The sequence below is a fragment of the Gobius niger genome, assembly GCF_951799975.1.
Source record: "Gobius niger genome assembly, chromosome: 3".
Lineage (NCBI taxonomy): Eukaryota > Metazoa > Chordata > Actinopteri > Gobiiformes > Gobiidae > Gobius > Gobius niger.
In genome coordinates this window covers 16,092,618-16,112,338 of record NC_136854.1, presented here as the reverse complement: position 1 = coordinate 16,112,338, position 19,721 = coordinate 16,092,618, and the positions used below count along the sequence as shown (strand labels likewise).

Below are 19,721 nucleotides of genomic sequence, written 5' to 3'. Positions count from 1 at the left end.
ATTATTTACACTCACTGCCACAAAACATAATCCCATCAAACCAAGTAATGATTAGAAAAGATGAAGACCTATTATATGCACTGTAAGAAATAAGATATAAAGTGCCTTCATTGTTGTTTGTGAGTAAATTAGTTTTATATTGCACATTTTGAAGCACTCAAAGTCGCTCGGTACCCAGTAGTGTTGAGCTACTACTGCAGCTACAGCTGGTCTGATAGTAGACTGACCGAAGCGTGGCCGATTATCTCACACATGCATAAAGAAAAGTCAGATTTTGTGAAGCTTAGAGTAATGGCTTGTTGCATCTCTGAGTTTCAAATTAGGAGTGTAAGTAAGTAATTTCAGTATCATCCAAATTCTATCCTTTTATTTTATTCTGTTAAGAGTTATATGTAAAGTTTTTTTGTTTTTCCGATTTATTGTTGTGTGAAAATGTTAAAATAAATGTCACGTTTGGATGTTGTGTCTGGTTTTCATGATTGTCAAAGCTTTTGTCTTTCATTTCAAGATTGTACGATCAGAGGTTAATTGCTGAGAACAGATTGTCACTTAAAGCTCTTTGCTGTGTATGGAATTGCTCACATCCACAACCATTCATTTGGCTTCTGGGCATTAGACTAATAAACAATCTACTTATGTCACCATCAGAGCTGTGTGTGCAACTAAAGTGACTCAAGTTGTTGCACCCCCCGCGCGCCCGTGCGAGGGCCAGTCTTCCACAGATAGAGGGAGACAGTGCTTTCCTTGGGACGCCTTGGCCGCTCGCGGTGCCGTCTTTGCCGTCATGTCCTCGTTTGTGCCTTGTAATCAGCGGTTGGAAAATAACAGGTAGCGCCGTCCGCCTGCCTCTCGATCGCGCGCACACCCCGGGACGATCGCGCCGCGCCGTGGGTTAAAAAACGTGCCGAATCGCCCCTTTTGTCCGCGCCGCCTGGCTTCCTGTGTGCGCCCGAGGAGGAGGAGGAGAAGAGGAGAAGCGGCGGGCCAGTGTGTGTTTGCGTGTGCGGGGTGTTGTGGAGCAGCAGCCGGTTCGTTCCCAGCGTGTTTGTACAGAGTGTCACCGCCGCCGCTTGGCTTCCTTCATGGGGCAGCCGCCGTCCGCCCGTCTCCCCGCCTCTGGAGTGGCCGTGGCCCGGATCGGCGCTTGAATCTCGACCCGCTGTCCTAACTGTAGCCCTCATGGTGGATATGGAATGGTGCATGCAGCTGGGCCAAGTTTTCAGCCGCTGAAAAACCCCGGAATCATGGACAGTCATCCGCTGTGAGTAGAGTCTGTTTGTGTACGTGTGTGTGTTGACGCTTCCCGGTGGCTCTTGACTGATGGTGCCGCATTGACAGAGACAGCGGCCAGCCCCGGCTCTGTCTGACCGGGGATAGAGGGCTGCCAGACGGACACCGAGGGCGAGTCTGGCCGTAAGGCGCTTACAGACGTGCTCAGCGTGTATTTATGGCAGGGATGTGTTTGTTGGGTTAATGGAGGTGTGTGTGTTCGTGTGTGGTAATGGCTCAGAGCTGGTGTTAACTGCTCCCAGACGTGAGTGTGTATGTGTGGGTGTGCTGATGACAGAAAACAAGGGCCACGTGATATTTCATTAGGAATGCATGACCATAAGAGTGTATATGTTAGGATTATTATCATATCTGAATGTTAGGGAGGATTCAGACCTGGTAACTTTGATGATTTAGGGGCTCTGTTACTTATGGTGCCCCCTGGCCATCAGGTGCCTTCAACATCCAAAAATATTACATCCTATTGGAGGGAACTGTTGTCAGAGACTTTTTACATCGCAATTATCTCCTCAGATCAATGAGATCGATTCATCAGACTGAGTTACTTTGTGAAATGTCAATGTTGTTAAAATATTGTTTTTCAGGCTATTGGTTGTTTAAAACTATTTTGCCCATAATCTTCAACAAACCAAAGCCTTACTTCTATAAATGATTGCCTTGAGAGATTGTGTTGTTTGTTTTGTTTGATGTTATTGTGAGTAATTCCTCATGTCCTGTGTGTTGTTATTGCTGTCAGGTGCACTAGACTGTGTCCACACTCTCTGAGTGACAAAGAAGATGGAGCAGAGAGGCAGGGTCCTGTCACTCTGAACCCACGGCACATGAGGAAGGCTTTCAAAGTCATGAACGAGCTGCGCAGGTGACCAGCTGTCCACAGTGTCATATACAGTTTATGTGTGAGTAACACACATTAAGTAGAGTTGTTATGGTGTTGCAGCCAGAGTCTGCTGTGTGATGTGACCATAGTGGCAGAGGACGTGGAGATTGCTGCCCACAGAGTGGTTCTAGCAGCTGGGAGCTCCTACTTTCATGCCATGTTCACAGGTGTGGACCGTCTTCATGATGTTTGTGTCCTAAGCTCTTTTCCCATGATGAACAGCTGACATGTGTGTTGGTCCAGGGGAGATGACCGAGAGCCGGGCCAAGAGAGTGAGGATAAAGGAGATGGATGGCTGGACTCTGGGCCTGCTGGTGGACTACATTTACACAGCAGAGATCCAGGTCACAGAGGACAACGTCCAGGTAAATCTCTACTGCATTAACTGTCCCCTGGTCTCTTTGATCCAGTAAAGGTGATCTCATGGATCTAGATCAACGTAATGTATGACAAATTTGGTTAAACATAAATTGTCTTTGTCAATACGAATACATGTGTAAAGCCCAACAATGTGATTTCTGTCATCCTCCTGTTTGATGACTGGACTCATAGCATCACTCAAGCGTTTGATCATGACACACACACATGTATTGAACTTCTCTGTATGATTCACGATGTGTCATGCCACACATACCACCTTATGTCCTGTGTCTCTCAGGCTCTGCTGCCTGCTGCTGGCCTGCTCCAGCTGACTGAGGTGAAAAAAGCTTGTTGCGAGTTCTTAAGCTCCCAACTTCATCCGTCCAACTGTCTGGGAATACGAGCCTTCGCTGACCTCCACGCCTGCTCACAGCTGCTCGCACAGGCCAACAGCTACGCAGGTTTATGTGCTCAAATCTCTATTTTTGCATGTGTGGAGTGACAGCTCTGTTGAAGTACTTTGTGTGTTGGGGGCTGCGGTGGAGCAGTATCCGAGACAGAATGGGAGCAACTTAATTAATGCAAATATGGAAACGAAGAAGCCTACTTTTGGGAACTAGCTGTGTGTTCATACAAGTTTACTTTTTGTTTTTGCTTACAGAGCAACATTTTACTGAAGTAGTTGGAAGTGAAGAGTTCCTAAATTTGGGGATGGAGCAAGTGTCCAGCCTGATCGCAAGTGACAAGCTCACTATCCCCACAGAGGAGAAGGTACAGTTCACATAAGGAGTGCTTTCATATGGGCATTGTTTTCTGAATGGCCTCTAATTACTTTTCACGTAGGTTTTTGAAGCAGTTATTGCTTGGGTAAACCATGATAAAGATGTCCGTCAGGAACACTTGGCTCACCTGATGGAGCACGTGCGTCTGCCGCTTCTGACCAGAGAGTACCTGGTGCAAGTAAGTGCTTGTTGTTGAACTACTTAGAGCGAGGTTCTTTTTCCACAGTTTAAGTTTCGGATTAAGCTCTACAGGTTTGCATTTGTGACTAGTTTGTTTTGTTTGCATTCAATGACCTGTTTTTACTGACACCAAATTCAATATTATGGTCAATATTGGTGAATAATATGTTCTTATTCTGTTCTCAAGTAAAAATTGTACCCAGAGAGGACTCATGCTTTAACCTCTTACCCCCGCCATAACCGAGAACAATTTCTCCACTTCGGCTTTGCCCAAATCTAAAAGCTTCTCAAATGGAGTGTGGGAGTGTAACTTTTTTGTCACAATTTCACTGCTTTTTTATTGCATTTTTAAACATGTTTGTCGCGTTTTCGAAGGTTATTTTGTCCCGTTTTGGTCACTTTTTTTATCCCATATTTGTCACTTTTTTGACGCTCTTTTGTGGCTTTCTTGTTGTTGTCTTTTCATCCCTTTTCAGTCAAGTTGTTAATCACTTTTTTTGTTTTTGGTCACATTTTGGTCGCTTTTTTTGTCAGTTTTTTGTTGCTTTATCATTCCTCTTTAGTCGTGTACTGTTGTCACTTTTTTATTATGTTATTGTTGCTTTTCTGACACGTTTTTGTGGTGTTTTTCTCGGTGGCGTGTTGGACTTTAGCCTTGTGATATATAAGTGATATATTTTTTGAGCAAATTAAATATTAAAAAAAATCATTACATCTAAGTGAGTAAAGAGTTGCTGAAAGAGTTGTTTTGTTTGTACGTATTCTACTCATAAGACAGTTGCTCCTGAGCCACTGTGACCAACATTGTTTCAACCCAAAAAAAAAGCATGAAAATTTGAAAGTGTCATTTGTACGTCTTTTTTAGCGTGTGGAGGAAGAGTCCCTGATTAAAAACAGCAGCGCGTGTAAAGACTACCTGATCGAGGCCATGAAGTATCACCTGCTGCCGGCCGACCAGAGAGCGTTGATGAAAACCGCACGCACCCGCATGAGGACTCCAGCCTGCTGTCCCAAGGTAACAAAGAGTCCTTAAAGCAATACTAAGTAACTTGTTTACCTTAATAAATCCTTTTCGTAGTCCCTCTGGGGGTAATACAAACGTTAATGACACGATTGGGGGTTAAGGTTTGGGTATACTTTATTAATCCCTGAAGGGAAATTAATTCTCTGCATTTGGCGCTTGGGGACCCATCTCCATGATGTGCAGCCAGGCTGGTGGTCAGAAACACCTGGCTGGAGGATTCACCTATTGTACATGTTTTTAGGGGAATCTTTCCCCCTGGTGTCCCTGGCCAGAAAAACATGCTTGCAACTTGACTGCCACCGGGTCGGAGCCACCAATACACACTAATGGAAGAAGCTAGCAGGCTAACGGGCAAAGCTAACTGCAGGCTAGCGTCACTTAAACAGTAGTTACAGCCAAGTTTGAGTTAAATCAAGATGATCTCCATTGTGTAATTGGACGTACAATATCCCTCTCTCCTTTTGTCTTTTCTGTCAGCGTAGTATTTACTCTCACGGACAATTAATAAGTAGAAAAACGCAACATGCTACGACACCTGCAGTGGCGCTTATGGCCTCTAGGATGCACACTTACAGCTTAGAGGCCAGTGCCTCATTTGAAAGCTAAGACCGTTTTTGTTTTCATCACGTTTGGCACTTTTAGTCGCTTTTGTTGTCATTTTCATTTTCATTTTCATCTCTTTTTTTTGTCCCGCTTTCATCTAGTTTTTGTCGCTATTTTGAAGTTTTTATTTTTAATGCCAAACTGGAGAAAATCTGCTTGGTTTAGTCGGGGGTTTGGAGTTAAACACTGAAGAGCTTCCACAGTGCTGCTGTATTGATTTGTGTATTGATGTTCTGCTCATGTGTAGGTGATGGTGGTGGTTGGAGGCCAAGCTCCGAAGGCCATTCGAAGTGTTGAATGTTACGATTTTGAGGAACAGAGGTGGTACCAAGTGGCCGAGCTTCCCACCAGGAGATGTAGAGCAGGTAGGAAACTGTCATTTAAGCGCAAAGTGCATAAGGTTTTTTCATTGTTTATTTAAAAATAATTGGTGCTGTAGCGATTACTATGGGCATTAAATTTTGATTCCTGTGCGATTACTTTTGCCACCCTATGAACTGTAATCCATGTTTGAGTGATTAGATGCAAATATGAGCTAAATATGGTCAGACACGTGAAAAATTCACACCATACGATGCAGTGAGGATTACTAAGCTATTAGAACATTGAGCTGTTCATAATGGATTACAGGAGAGCAAAGGGCTTTGTGGGATTTCGTTGTTGTGCGTACGAAAAAAGATGAATGAAAACTGGGCCATCTTTTGTGACGGGCGTTAATATATTCTGGCACCAAGACACACAGAAGAACAGTAATTGCAATAGGACACTACACACAAAACAATGTTGATTATTTTGGGCGTTTGTTGCCGTCGCTGCACAGTACATCTATGTTTTACCCAGAGTGACCTTGCCTTTGTGAGCGCATATTAAATTACACAAATGATGACACCAGGTAAATGTGTGTTAAGTATATTTTGGTTGCTACACTTTCTTTAATCAGACTGGAGCATTAAGAAAGAATATTACACAAGAATGTGAACTAAAAAAGCATCTGGCCATCACATGAAGCATTAAGTAACATACGTCAGTTTGGTACCCATTTTGTATACATGAGCTTTATAAATGAGAGACACCTGGAGCACAAGTGCTTTATTTGTCATTGTGCAACCGTACAGCAAATTGTGTTCAGGTGTTAGTCCTGAGTTGCGCCGCCTTTGTGGGTCAACCTGAGCCGCATGTTTTTGGAGGTCGGGGAAACCGTAGAACCCGGAGGAAACCTGGCTGCCGTCAGTCTCCTCTGATCCTCTGAAACGGTGCAGCGCCTCCTGGGTTTGTCCCTGTTTCAGAGCGTGGTGTCCTGCACTGGTCAGCTCCACCTCCTCCGTCCTCTTCCTCCTACGCAGCTCCCTCTGATCCCTCCGCTCTACAACAGTCTTTCTCTATCCTCTCCTTTGTCACTTTTTTGTTTCCTGTAGCGCCTATTGTGACGCCTCCACTGTGCTGCAGGTGTCGGGGCTCTTGGTGCCTCTTCAGGGTTTCAGAAGAAGAAATTTGTAGATCTCAAATATCTTTATCTCATAAGCTAGCTTGTTAACTTTTAAAGGAATGGGCCACCATTTTTAAATACTGAGATATGTTCTTACCTTAGCTAAGACGGGTTGATATGTAGCTCGTGTAAAGGTTCATGTAACCATATTTAAATAGGGAAACAGCTTGGTAGCAACTAACTTCACTTCAGTTTGGAGCTATACCTATGCTGGGAGAGGCTATACGCTATTGCCGCCTGTGCTCTGTTTACGTGACTGAGTGCACACGTAAAGACCAGACATCTCAGTGTTTAAAAACGGTGGCCTATTCCTTTAAAACGCTATTTTCTTCAGGACTATCATGAACTCTGTCGTGTTTTTGTCTGATTTTTTTTTACTGCAAAGACGTACAAAAGCATCCAGTATCCAGTGTGGAGCAGAGAAACTACAAGTGCAGTTCTCAGAAAAAGGCAAAAAACGCAACTGTGCCAAGACAGAGAGAAGTTGCTGCTTGTTTACGCGTCGCCATGGGACACTCTAATATATACAGTATATATAATATATTATATAATAAATTATAGAACATGTTTGTAGAGGCTCTGCGGTCCCGTTCAAATTTCTTTTTGAAACTGCTTTTGCTCACACTTCCTCTCATTACAAACATCGGCATCACCCGGGACGGGTCAATCCAACAGCCTTTCTGTTTAACATGGTTTGAAAATGTGAACAAATAACAATATGGCCAAAAGATTCACAGCGGACTAAATAATTGAACCGTTTGCGAATTGATTTACCCCTACCTTAACTGAGCACATTTTCTCCAGTTTTACCCAAATCTAAAAGCTTCTCGACTGGAGCTTACAGCCTATTTGAAAGACCTACAAAACTCATCTAAGCTTCTTCCTTGTTTTTATCCCTTTTTTTACGTTTCCATTGCTTCTGTGTTTGTGTTTTTTTGTGTAAAACAAAAAAGACGTAATGAAAACACACCCAAAAAGGACGAAAACGTGAGAATCATAATGAGAAAGAAACTTAATTACTTTTGTATGTCTTAGGTTTCAAATTAGACGTTTTACTCCCTAGCTGTAAGCTCCAGTCGAGCAGCTTTTAGATTTGGGTAAAGCTGAACTGGAGAAAATGCACTGGGTATAGGCAGGGATTAAGAGATTTTAATCTTGTCATCCTATCACACGTGACCATTTTAAAATCACCGTATGACTTTTAATTCTTCTGTGTCTTTCGCTCTCAAGGTGTCGTCTATGTGAGCGGGTGTGTGTATGCGGTCGGGGGATTCAACGGCTCACTCCGGGTCCGAACAGTGGATTGCTATGACCCCATGATGGATCGCTGGACCAGTGTGAACAGCATGCAGGACCGGCGCTCAACGCTAGGGGCCGCTGTTCTGAATGGACTGCTGTACGCGGTGGGAGGCTTCGATGGCAGCACAGGTACAGTTTTCACAAGAATTCTGTGTTGGTATCGGCTGTCACAGTTCACCAAATGTTCGGTTCTTGGTTAAGATCTGGAGATGGGTTTTAAAGGTTTATTATCCAATATCAAACATAATGACCTTTAGGCCTTGAGTAACTCCACTCATTTTGTCACGCCAAAAAATGTACTGTTTATATATGTGATTTGTGTATTAGCCTTCTCTCACATGTTAATGTTAAAAAATGTGATATCTTATCTAGAGGTCGACCGATATTTGGGGATTTTACATTATAAGCTATCGGCCGATCTAGCGCCGATATCTCCAGGACGGACAGTGATCGAGACCTTCCTTGCATTGGAGAGGGCAAAGTCAGGGCTTTACATCGAGTCCTCCCACAACTTCTTAGGCCTCAGGGGAACAGAGAAACCTCGCAATGAAAATTGTTTAGCAACAAGTTTTACTAAACCCCCACAAATGTATTTTTGAATGCTGCGCAAAATGCCGTGGCTAGCAACAGTATGCTAATGCTAACGGCAGCTAATCAAAGCTGGGACAGAAACTATTACCTAAATTTAATAAAATAAAATCGGCCACTGCTGGAATGGCCAAGTAATTATGTTTTTACAGGATTACAGACCAGACCAATGGGCGCTGGCTGCTCTGCTTTATGACCACGACACTGGGGGCCACCATTGCTGTAGTACCTCCATATCGCCACTAGGCCCCCATTGAAATGCATTGGAGTTTAGACACCTTAAAAACAACTTTAACGCATGGTTTCAATTTTTTCAACACTAGGCTAGATATTCCTCCTGAGATAACGCTGGGTTAATCACAATATATGAAACCAGGCTGGTTTTCGTAATATGAATTTTTGAAATCTCGTTCTTAATGAGGCTCGGACTGTTAGCATTGGAGCAGCGCGAGCTACACGTCACACAAGGGCCGAGTCTACGGTGAAAATCCCGCCCGTATGTCCTTTTTAGGAACATGCTTCGTCAGAGCTGGGGAGGGGGAGTCTGTAAATCCGCCATGAATTCCCCCACGACTGTAGTCATTATGGTAAACGGGGAGGAGTGAGCATGAGACGCCTATGAAAATCTCCAGAAATCGGCATCGGCCTTTGAAAAACCCATATCAGTCGACCTCTAATCTTATTGCAGTTACAAAAAAAAACTATCCCCATGCAGCCCTCACTCCTCACTGCAGAGAATAACACTTTTCATTGTTTCATGTAAATGATTGTGTGTTTTTCAGGCCTGTCCACAGTTGAAGCCTACAACTCAAAAACAGACGAGTGGTTCCATGTTCTGCCCATGAGCACGCGCCGTAGCAGCGTGGGAGTCGGCGTTGTCAATGGTGAATGCAATTCCCATGCTCACGCGGTGTAAAAATAGATAAAAGAGAGTGATATAAATAGCACATTGTATTCTTGTGCTACTGCAAAAAGATCTTCACTGTTGCCACAGGAGTTAAAATTAGTTTTACCCTTTTACAAAAGATAATTAAGTGGGGAAAATTATAGATTTGAAGGTATGATTTTTGAAGCTTTTTATTTTAATTTTTTTAGTTTGTCATATGTTTATTTTATTTTTATATAAAGAGATGCCCCAAATTACCTATAGTAAATTATAGTAACAATAGTATTTAATATAAAACCAAATTCTATGTATTTTGTTATGTGAGAAACAATTATTTTTTTTGTGTAGCCATTTCATATGAACTTTGTTAACTGAGGGCCGAATAAAAATCTTTAGCCTGCTTGTCCCCCTGTGTTATTGTAATTTGATGTAATGCTGTTTATATTTCTCAGGAATCCTTTATGCTGTTGGAGGTTATGACGGCGCAACGCGGCAATGTCTGAGCACGGTAGAAGCGTACAATCCAAAAAGCAACACGTGGAGCTACATCGCAGAGATGGGCACGCGGCGCAGTGGGGCAGGTGCGTGGAGCTCACTATTCTAGACCAATTCTTACAGTCTACACGTCAACTTGGAATAGGCCAATTCTCAATGACACATGAATATTTTTGAAACACAATACCCAGTCTTCAATTTAGATTTGTGCCCAATACGGCGGCACTGTGGTGCAGTGGTTAGCGCTCATGCTTCACAGCTAGAAAGTCCAGGGTCGATTCCCACACAAGGCCTTTCTGTGTGGAGTTTGCATGTTCTCCCCATGTCTGCTGCGTAGGTTTCCTCCAGGTACTCTGGTTTGCCCTACCACTAAAAACATGTACAATAGGGGAATCCTCCAGCCATGTGATTCTGACCATTGGCCTGGCTCTACATCTGGAGATGGGTCCCCAGGCGCTGCACTGCTCCTTACGGGTCCTCTGTATTTGACCCATGTTTCAATGGGTCAAATACAGAGGACAAATTTCCCTATGGTTACAAACAAGTACACCGTAACCGTAGCATAGTTTCAATAAACCTAAATTAAAAATTGTCACCAAGACCTGGTATTAATGATGGGAGAGTGTGGCCACTGCGCAAAGCCTCCTCCAGCACAACCCCAAGATTCTCAATGGGGTTAAGATCTGGACTCCATGTGTGAAAATTAAATCTATTGCACCCTGAACCACTCTTTGACAACATGAGCCCGATTAATCCTGGCTTTGTTATCATGATTTATGTCTGTACCGTCAGGGAAGAAAAAAAATCCATTGATTGAATAACCCGGACATCCAGGATGTTCAACTCATCTCATTTTTTGGGCACATAGTGTTGCTGAACCTAGAGCTGACAAACTGCAGCAACCCCAGGTCATAATAGTGAAATCCAGGGGGTAACTCTTTTTTTTTTGTCGTTCAGTGTTTACATAGTAAATGTAATGCATAGGGAAGAAGTTGGTCAGATTGTAGACCAATACTATAAACCTGATCTCTAAGTCACTACAAAACTGTCTCAGTTTACATAAAAACAGGAACAATTCTCACGCAAATTTGTACAACTGCCTGTTCATATCTCCTGTGTTGTCTTTAGGGGTGGGAGTGTTAAAAGGTTTACTATATGCTGTGGGGGGGCACGATGGTCCCTTGGTTCGGAAAAGCTGTGAAGTTTACGACCCTGCCTCGAACACCTGGCGGCAGGTCGCGGACATGAACATGTGTCGACGGAATGCAGGTAAACGCGGTACATTTTTCAATGTGTAAGCAGTGTGTTTTTGCATCTTACTGATCGTTACTATGTCGATGTCTAGGTGTTAGCACAGTAAACAACTTGCTATATGTGGTGGGAGGAGATGATGGCAGCTGCAATTTAGCCTCAGTGGAGTTTTACAATCCTAGCACAGACAAGTGGACCCTGCTGCCGACTTGTATGAGCACAGGAAGAAGTTATGCAGGTGAGTATACGCCACTAAGTATCGTGTAAGTATAGAGAGCAGTGGTTCTCAAACTGTGATCTTCCTCAAGTGAAACTCTGCAGTTCTTGTCTTAGTGTAGTTGGAGACAATTGGCCAGATCTTGTGCCAGGCGCAAACTCTAACCCGATGGCTGTTTTCTGAGTGGTGCTTTGTGCCTGCGCCACTGGCGAGAGGGCGTTTATGAGGAGAAAAAAGGTCGACTGGGGCGTGGTTTATTACGGGCAGGACTCACTCATTTCCTTGTTTGTATCGCGGCTGCTTTGTGTTCCGAGAGAAAGAGATAGCCTGTGCTGGTCCCGCTGTGGCGCGGATCGGCGGCCGTAATAGCGACCAAAACAAATCCGCATGTTCACCCTTGAGTCCTCCACAACCCCTCACACTTACCACGGAGTCTGGTTGGAGGAGTAGGCTGTTGTGCGGGGCACCACCATTGGCCATGGCTGTTTCTCCACCCATGTACTTCCCACTTAACTGCGCCAAGTCTGGACTGACAAGATCTGAAAGTGTGCTCCTACTAAGCACAAAATGTTACGCTATAGTCTGCGTTTAGACACAGAAGATCGGGCCCAATGTCTTATCATGTTTATGTCCTTTTAGATTAGACCTTGTTAAGAACTTCTATAGACATGGTTTAGTCCTAGTTTAGGCCTGATTGAGCCCAAGTTTAGACCTGGTATAGACTGGGGTAGATATGGTGATACTTGGAGAGCTACTTTTTTCTTAGGTGGTAGTTGGTTGGTAAAGTTTCCAAACCATTGTTCTAGACCAAACTGTCGCTTTAGTGCATAAAGCCGTTTTTTCTCTGATTAAGTTTTTAATATCTATTCTCTGAGTATTTCCTAGTGGGCTCACATCTGCTCTTCTTTGCTCTTCAGGTGTGACGGTGATTGACAAACCTTTATGACTGATGGCGACCCCTAGCGCCGACTCTGAGTAGAATGTATTCCCTCGTTGAATACTGATCTTGGATCTGTCTCCGATGCCAATGACTGGATTTGGGGCTGCATTAGCACAGGCACCAATGAAGATGAAGAATGTTGTTGAAGATTTTTGCACTTACCGAAGGGGAAGGTGAATCGTATTGAGGGTTATACCCACGTTTTGATGCCATTGTGGCAGGACTGCAGTTGTGACTGGCCAAACCAGTTCGAAGCACCACTGCACCACTGTAGTGCCATTGAAATGCTACTGATATGAAGCTACTAAAACTGCAAAGATACTCTAACATTAACTATGTTGCCATGAACCCGCTCCGAGGGAGACCACTGAACTATCTGAGGAAGAGCAAGGCCTAAAGGACCACTTGGGACTGAAGTGTTTACTCCTTTGTTCACCTGAATGTATGTGTCTGTATGTTTGCGTGCTTGCATTAAAGGTGCTCATAGCTTGCACACATGAGCATGTGTGTTGGTGCGCTCTGTGCTCAGTCTCGCTGTGGTGACTCTTGTCTGACAGCGCATGTCTGACCTCTGACCTTCACAGTGTTGCAGTGTGGCTGTTAAGAGTGCCTGAAGTCTGCTTCCTCTTCTGCTCTTGACCTTTGCTATGCCTCTAGTACTGTTATGGGACAGAGCACAGCTTCAGTCATCTTTTGTTTTGATGGGGGGGGGAAAAAAACGTTTTTTTTTTCCTTCAGACTGAGGTTGTCGCCGGTGGAGTTGGCCTGCATGGTTTCAGAACAGCCAAATGTAAAGCCAGAAGATGTTTATGATATTGTATATTTATGCTTGGAAAAAACAGAGATTAGCCAGAATGAAGATTGTTTTGGTTGAATAACATCTTTAGTTCCTCTTGCCAAAAGCAGTGACTGAGAGAAAGAGAGAGAGAATCAGTCATTTGTCTCAACACTGTGCTGTTGTTAACAGAAAGTTGTGTCATGACAGCGAACATTGATGAATAAAAGCCTGAACTTGATGCATGGTCCCTAACTCTGCCCTGCTCTTCGACAGTCCCATGTCCCCGGTGTAGCAACTGTATAACCGCACACCCTGACGTATTATGAATGTGCCAATTTTATATCTCTGTCTCCTCATTCTGACCGTCTCTCAATGACAAACGTGTTATTTCTGCAAAGTGACCAAACCTACTGTTAGCATTTACTTGTCTTTTTCTTACCTTTCCTGCTATATTGAAGTTGCTCTCGTAACTGGTATCGCTGTTATTGTCAGTGTATTGAGGAATGTCATGTAAGCTAATGACTATGAATCATTTCATTACTTGTTTTATAATATCATTATTAAATATGCTTCTTGTATTTAAAGCTGTGAAATGATAAAAGCTGTTTTTAAAACTTTGCCAAATCAGTAAAATATTGAAAATAAACAAAGGTCTATGTGTTTTTGTCAACTTTCATCTCATCATTTTCACTGTTTATTGTCTCTTTGGTTTCTATAACCTGTAAGCCTAAATACACTTGATTTACTTGGCCGGGTTCTAAATAGTAAGTATGCATTTACTTACCTACAAAAGAAGTGAGGCTGCACACGCCTGTGCCGACGCACCCACACACACCGCTAACAAAAGCAACCTGGTGTTAACCTCTTTAGCAAGTGCATTTTCTCCAGTTCGCCTTGACCCAAATCTAAACGCTTCTAGACAGAGTTTACAGCACATAGACCAGTATAACGCCTCATTTGAAAGCTAAGACCTACCAAAACTGATCTAAGCTTCTTCGTTCAGATGTCACGTTTTCGTCCTTTTTGTTTGTGTTTTCAAGTTTTTGTTGCTTTTTTGACAAGTTTTGGCAACATTTTGATCAGTTACACAGATTTAGCCATAATGCAGCAAAATAGCATTGAAAATGTGATGATGAAAACAAGGATGAAGCATAGATGAGTTTAGTAGGTCTTGGCTTTCAAATGAGGGGTTACTTTGGCTCATAGGCTGTGAACCTTCAGGTCAAGAAGCTTTTAAAATTGAGTAAAGCTGGAGAAAGTGTGCTTGGTTATGGCGGAGGTTAAGGGGTTCAGCAAAAATACATTCAAATGGTGTCCTTTCATTTGAAGTCAATCCACAAGTTTGAACCTCTGTTATGTCTGGGAACCCCTGACAAGTTTTTCAGAGCCCATGGAGCTGTGTAAATGATCTGTTTCCTATAGGAAGCTACAGAAAATTGGAAAGACATTGCTTTGCAGTGGAGGCATTTTAAGTTCTGAAATGACACCAAAAAAAACAGTGGAGCACCACCTCATGACATCATCAGAGGGCAAGAATTTGAACTAGACAGACAAAAAAAAAAATCCTAGTTTTCATAAGGGACAATGTTACGGCATTTGTTACATATGCCCAACAGCCACTCAGCCCCAAAGGCCCTTCAAGTCTATATCGATCTATTTTCACGCCACACCATCTCTTCCCTCGCCAGTGCGCCACGGGCCTGCGCAGCCTGTGATTGGCCGTCCTCCCAAAGGCCCTCCGTCTCACTATAGTCACTCCATCCCACGGGCCAATCCCAGGGCCCGGGCCGGCCTCGCAGCGCAGTCCCCTCCCCGCTCCACCAATCCGAGAGGCCGATATTACTGCACTTCATCCGGGACGCCTGCTCTCGCTCAGGTAGACGGGGAACCCAGCCGAGAGGTAAGCTTTGATGCCGTTGTTAGGCAGAAACGCAGTGTTTTGTGTAGCGTTGTTACAATGTGGCCTGTTTAGACTTCACAGAGAGAGCAGACTGCGAAACCCGCGTAGGATCTATGCGCTTAGAGGTGTGTTTCTGTAGACCCACCAAGTTTGAACGAAATGTTCAGAAATGTGGACTGGACAGTATATATATTTTTTTTGCAGACAGTTCGTTCTACCATATTGTGCTCAACAAGCCTACAGCAACAAAGCTTCAATGTTTTTGCTTTTAGATATATTTAGGACAAATAGATTTTTAAGACCCTTATATAATACTTAAACAAGGCAATAGAACAAATTTAAAAAAAAGAAAAGTTAATTTGCATTTGGGAGCATAATTTATACAAATAACATAACTATAGCCCTGTTTGTTATCACTTTATTACAGCTGTTAAAAAGTCATCTAGGCTAATAATCACTTTTCTATTTTCTATTATAAACCAGGTCTATACAAAGTAAACTATTACTACATTTTGAACATTCATAGCTACATCTTGCCAAGGATGTTTGATCACATTTTAACAAGATTTAGAAAGATAAGAATGGCTAAGGCAGCAGTTTGTCTTGACCAGGTACAAATGATTAAAATGGACAAAATGTGTTTAATAATCCACTAGTCAGGCATATTGAACGAGGCTGCATGCTTTGGGGGGAAAAACTGTGCTGTAATTTTTCTGTGCATTGTGATTAGATCAGTGATATATGTGTTAAAATCAAGATTTTGTTCTTAGCATTCATTATAAAGCTTGAGAGAATACAGGAATGTGAAGAGCTAAACTAATACAAGAATAGCACTTTTGAACATCATCCGACCCCACAGAGACAAGAATGTTCAAATCTTTGTAATTCCAGCCTTTGTGATTTACAAATTGTTACCATTACTATTTTGAAGCAGCAGTACTGTAACCTGTGGTGTGTAACATTATATTCTGCTCCTCCAGCCTCTGTCCAGCACCGCGGTCACCTTGCACTCACTCTCTCCATCATGGCGGTAAACGTTTCGACCGACATCATGAGCAACGCCTTCCTGGCCGTGGAATACGTGGACTCGTTTTTGCCCCCAAACCCGCTGCAGCCGTCCCTGAAGCAGGCCTGGGGGCACATGCTGGACAACTACACCAAGTTCCAGATCGCAACCTGGGGCTCTCTCATCGTCCACGAGTTCATCTACTTCCTCTTCTGCCTCCCGGGTTTCCTCTTCCAGTTCATGCCGTTCATGCAGAAGTACAAGATTCAGCAGGTACGTGTCATTTAATAAAAACCTATGTCCAAGGGTGTAAGTAAAAAGACTGTAGCATGCAACGTACCCTTTAAGATGTCTGATGGTTGTTTTTTGATTGTATTGTTTCTAGGATAAACCAGAAACATGGGAGAAACAGTGGAGATGTTTCAAGATGCTGCTCTTCAACCATTTCTGCATCCAGCTTCCTTTGATTTGTGGAACTTACTACTTTACCGAATTCTTCAACATTCCTTATGACTGGGACTCCATGCCACGCTGGTAAGAACAATTTAATTACGATTTTTATTACCCTCAGTAATGCTAAAACTAAGTAACAATTTGCAGAAGTAATGAAACTGACATTCTAAAACTATGAGGTGAACGAACTACTACTATAATTTCCTTCGTCATAACAACGAGTGTCCTCTGAAGAAGACTGTACTGTATCACTACTAGTGGTACCCCACACCTCAGATTGAAAACCACTCTTGGGTAGACTAAATAAAGGAATTGAATGTGGCAATAAACATTTTATAAAAATAGTAATTCAGTCTTCTCTTTCCGTCAGGCCGTTAATCATCAGTCAGTGCTTTGGCTGTGCTGTTGTGGAGGACACCTGGCACTATTTCCTCCACCGACTCCTGCACCATCGCCGCATCTATAAATACATCCACAAGGTCCACCACGAGTTCACTGTGAGTATAGCACACAAAACATTCAATTCAAATTAGAATACTATTCAAAATGATGCCAGATTGTTTAATATGTATCGAAGCTTCAAGGCTAGTTCAGTCTAGCTTGTTTGTAACACTGACATCTAGTGGACTAGAAAGTAAAACTTAATCAGTAGTTGTGTCATTGTTCTTTTTTGGCTCACCAAAAATATATGATTTAACATGGGACAAATGTAAGATCAAGATTACGCAGTGTAGGAGAGTGTGTTTTGCGTGATTCCCAGTATTTTAAAGGATCCTCCGATCTGGGCAAATGCTGTTCCTTCAAGTACCTATAAAAAAGATATATGCATTACATTGTTATACTAAATACCGTTTTAAATAAAATGTACGTGTAATTTACATTGCTACAATACCAACCACTGGTACTGGCCGAAGCAGGGCTGCTTTGATTTTGAGAGACAACATGGTTGTCCAGAGCCGTGGAAACCTATTTTAGTTAGCGGGTGCTGAGGGACAAGATTTCCCCCAAAAAATACTTTTCTGTGCTTATTTCCCATTTATTAATGTTGAGTACAATATGCAAATCATCCATCAGGGTGTGCTGCAGCACCCTCAGCACCCTGGGTTCCCACGGCCTTGTGGTTGTCCAGTAAAGCCCACACATTTTCACTGGAGGATAAACTTAATACTGAATGGTGCCGGTATTGTTTGCCCATTACTAATGTAAACTCAAAATGTTATGAATATGGTCAGAAGTTAGTCGCCACATAGCAGATTTGATTTTAAACTCTAAAGGGTGAGCAGGTTTCAGAAGTGGCTGATGAGCCCCATTGTGACTGAATATAGACCCTTGTATGTTCATGTATACAACAGCAAAAGAATTCAGCATGAACCTTTGAGATTACGTTTTTCACCATTTGATCATGCATTTATCTTATTTATTACAATAATAATAATATTAATAGATAATTTATGGATTTATTATGTGTCCCTTCTTTTCTCCAGTCTCCATTCGGCATGCAGGCCGAATATGCCCATCCTCTGGAGACCCTGATCCTGGGAGCTGGGTTTTTCATTGGAATCATGATCTTCTGTAACCACGTCTTCTTCCTCTGGGCCTGGGTGTCCTTCCGTCTGCTGGAGACGATCGATGTGCACAGGTCAGACATTTTCTGTTTTACTGCCATGAATACAGTATCAAAGGTCTTTTCATCAGATTGTGTCAAAACAAAGCATAAACAAGATACTAGTTCTGCACTGTGGGCTAAATTGAACAATTGAAACGGAACTGTAAGTGCATTTTTAAGTTACTATGCATTTGTGTTTTAGGCTGTGATTGCAAAAACATGTCCAAAAGTTTAAATATTTCTTAATTTTCTTTTGACAATATTAATCAAAACCACCAACCATTGATTCCACTTCATGATAAACTATTCCCTGAACATTGTTTAGTGGAAAAATAACACTTCTAATGTAGTGCCTAAAAGATCCACTAGAGGGCTATAGAGGACATACTAACTGCAATCTATCTGTTTTGCAGCAGGGAGCCTCTACCAAACATCAAATTAACATGATATTCTAGTAGGCTGATTTCTAGTGAAAAGAGTATATGACGTAAACATGTTCATATTAATTATGGATTTTATATGTTTTGTTGGAAATATTATGTTTTGGTACCCAATATGTATCAGAAAGCAGCCTGATCCTATAGCCAAGAAAAGTCAGTAAATTTACATAAAAGGACTTTTTCTTCCACGATATCATCATCATCCATCATTATAATAATGTGTAATAATACATCACACTTGTATTGCGCTTTCTTTGGACAAACAAAGGCGCTTAACGTGGGGAAAGGTTAACATAACATTAAGAAAAAGCCAGTTTGAACATGAAGAGAATCAGAGTTCCTCATGGGTTGTGGGAGTGAGTTCCAGAGGATGAGGGGTTGTAGGTGAGGAGGAGGAGGAGCTTTACCCAGCACTTGTCCCTAATCAAGTCCGAATTAGTGCTAGTGCAGCCCTCAGTAGCTTTTCAAGTTTAGAGGAACTTGTGCTTTTTGTCCTTAATGCCACTTCAGTTCATTGTAGAAACACAACAAAAACAGTGATAATGACGAACACATTCTGAGCTGCGCGATGAAATGATAAAATGGGTTTTGTAAATCTTATGGACTTAACGTAGTAACCAACAATACTCTACCAGTGGTTTAATATTTCCTTCTACCCCACAGCGGCTACGACATCCCACTCAACCCAATGCATCTCATTCCTTGCTACGCCGGGACCCGTTTCCACGACTTCCACCACATGAACTTTGTCGGAAACTACGCTTCTACCTTCACCTGGTGGGACAAGCTTCTCAACACCGACAGCCAGTACAACAAATTCATGAACAAAAGGGAGGACAAGAAAGAACAGTAGGGCTTTGACCAAATGACTGGAACATTGGAACCATTTCAGAAGTTTTAGCCTTTCACCTATTGTGCCTTGTGCATCAAACAGTACACACGTGTGATCTGTTCCTTTCACCAGCATTGATGAATAAAAGTCATTATCTTATTTCTGCCATTTTTCTATACTTGCTTCTTTATCAAATGCAGAATGTCTCAGCACTTTAGTACTTATTACAAAATACTCACTTTCAAAGTCACAAATGCAACATAGGTGAAACAATCTAATTTTTGTCTCTATGAGAAGTCTGCTCATTGAGCACTCGCAAGCACTTAAAGCCACTTTTTGACTGTACATGGTAATGACATATTATTTTCTTACATATATGATTTATGGTGTGTTTGAATAAAACATGTAACCAAACGTAAACAGCAGTT

General features: G+C 42.5%; 2 protein-coding genes across 2 annotated transcripts; both read left to right on the top strand.

Annotated features, from left to right (window-relative positions):
• The first annotated feature begins 733 nt into the window (after positions 1–733).
• klhl2 (kelch-like family member 2) lies at positions 734–12,982 on the top strand. Its single transcript, XM_079554159.1, has 15 exons — positions 734–1,261; positions 2,027–2,149; positions 2,228–2,334; positions 2,411–2,532; positions 2,826–2,988; positions 3,189–3,298; positions 3,371–3,487; positions 4,355–4,504; positions 5,364–5,481; positions 7,833–8,030; positions 9,272–9,373; positions 9,828–9,956; positions 10,999–11,139; positions 11,216–11,359; positions 12,256–12,982. The coding sequence occupies exons 1-15, from the start codon at positions 1,194–1,196 to the stop codon at positions 12,282–12,284; spliced, it is 1,821 nt and encodes a 606-aa protein (XP_079410285.1). The 5' UTR covers positions 734–1,193; the 3' UTR covers positions 12,285–12,982.
• A 1,916-nt stretch (positions 12,983–14,898) lies between these two features.
• Positions 14,899–19,581, top strand: msmo1 (methylsterol monooxygenase 1). Its single transcript, XM_079552593.1, has 6 exons — positions 14,899–14,956; positions 15,937–16,235; positions 16,348–16,496; positions 16,786–16,912; positions 17,900–18,054; positions 19,125–19,581. The coding sequence occupies exons 2-6, from the start codon at positions 15,981–15,983 to the stop codon at positions 19,312–19,314; spliced, it is 876 nt and encodes a 291-aa protein (XP_079408719.1). The 5' UTR covers positions 14,899–14,956; positions 15,937–15,980; the 3' UTR covers positions 19,315–19,581.
• Positions 19,582–19,721: the final 140 nt, after the last annotated feature.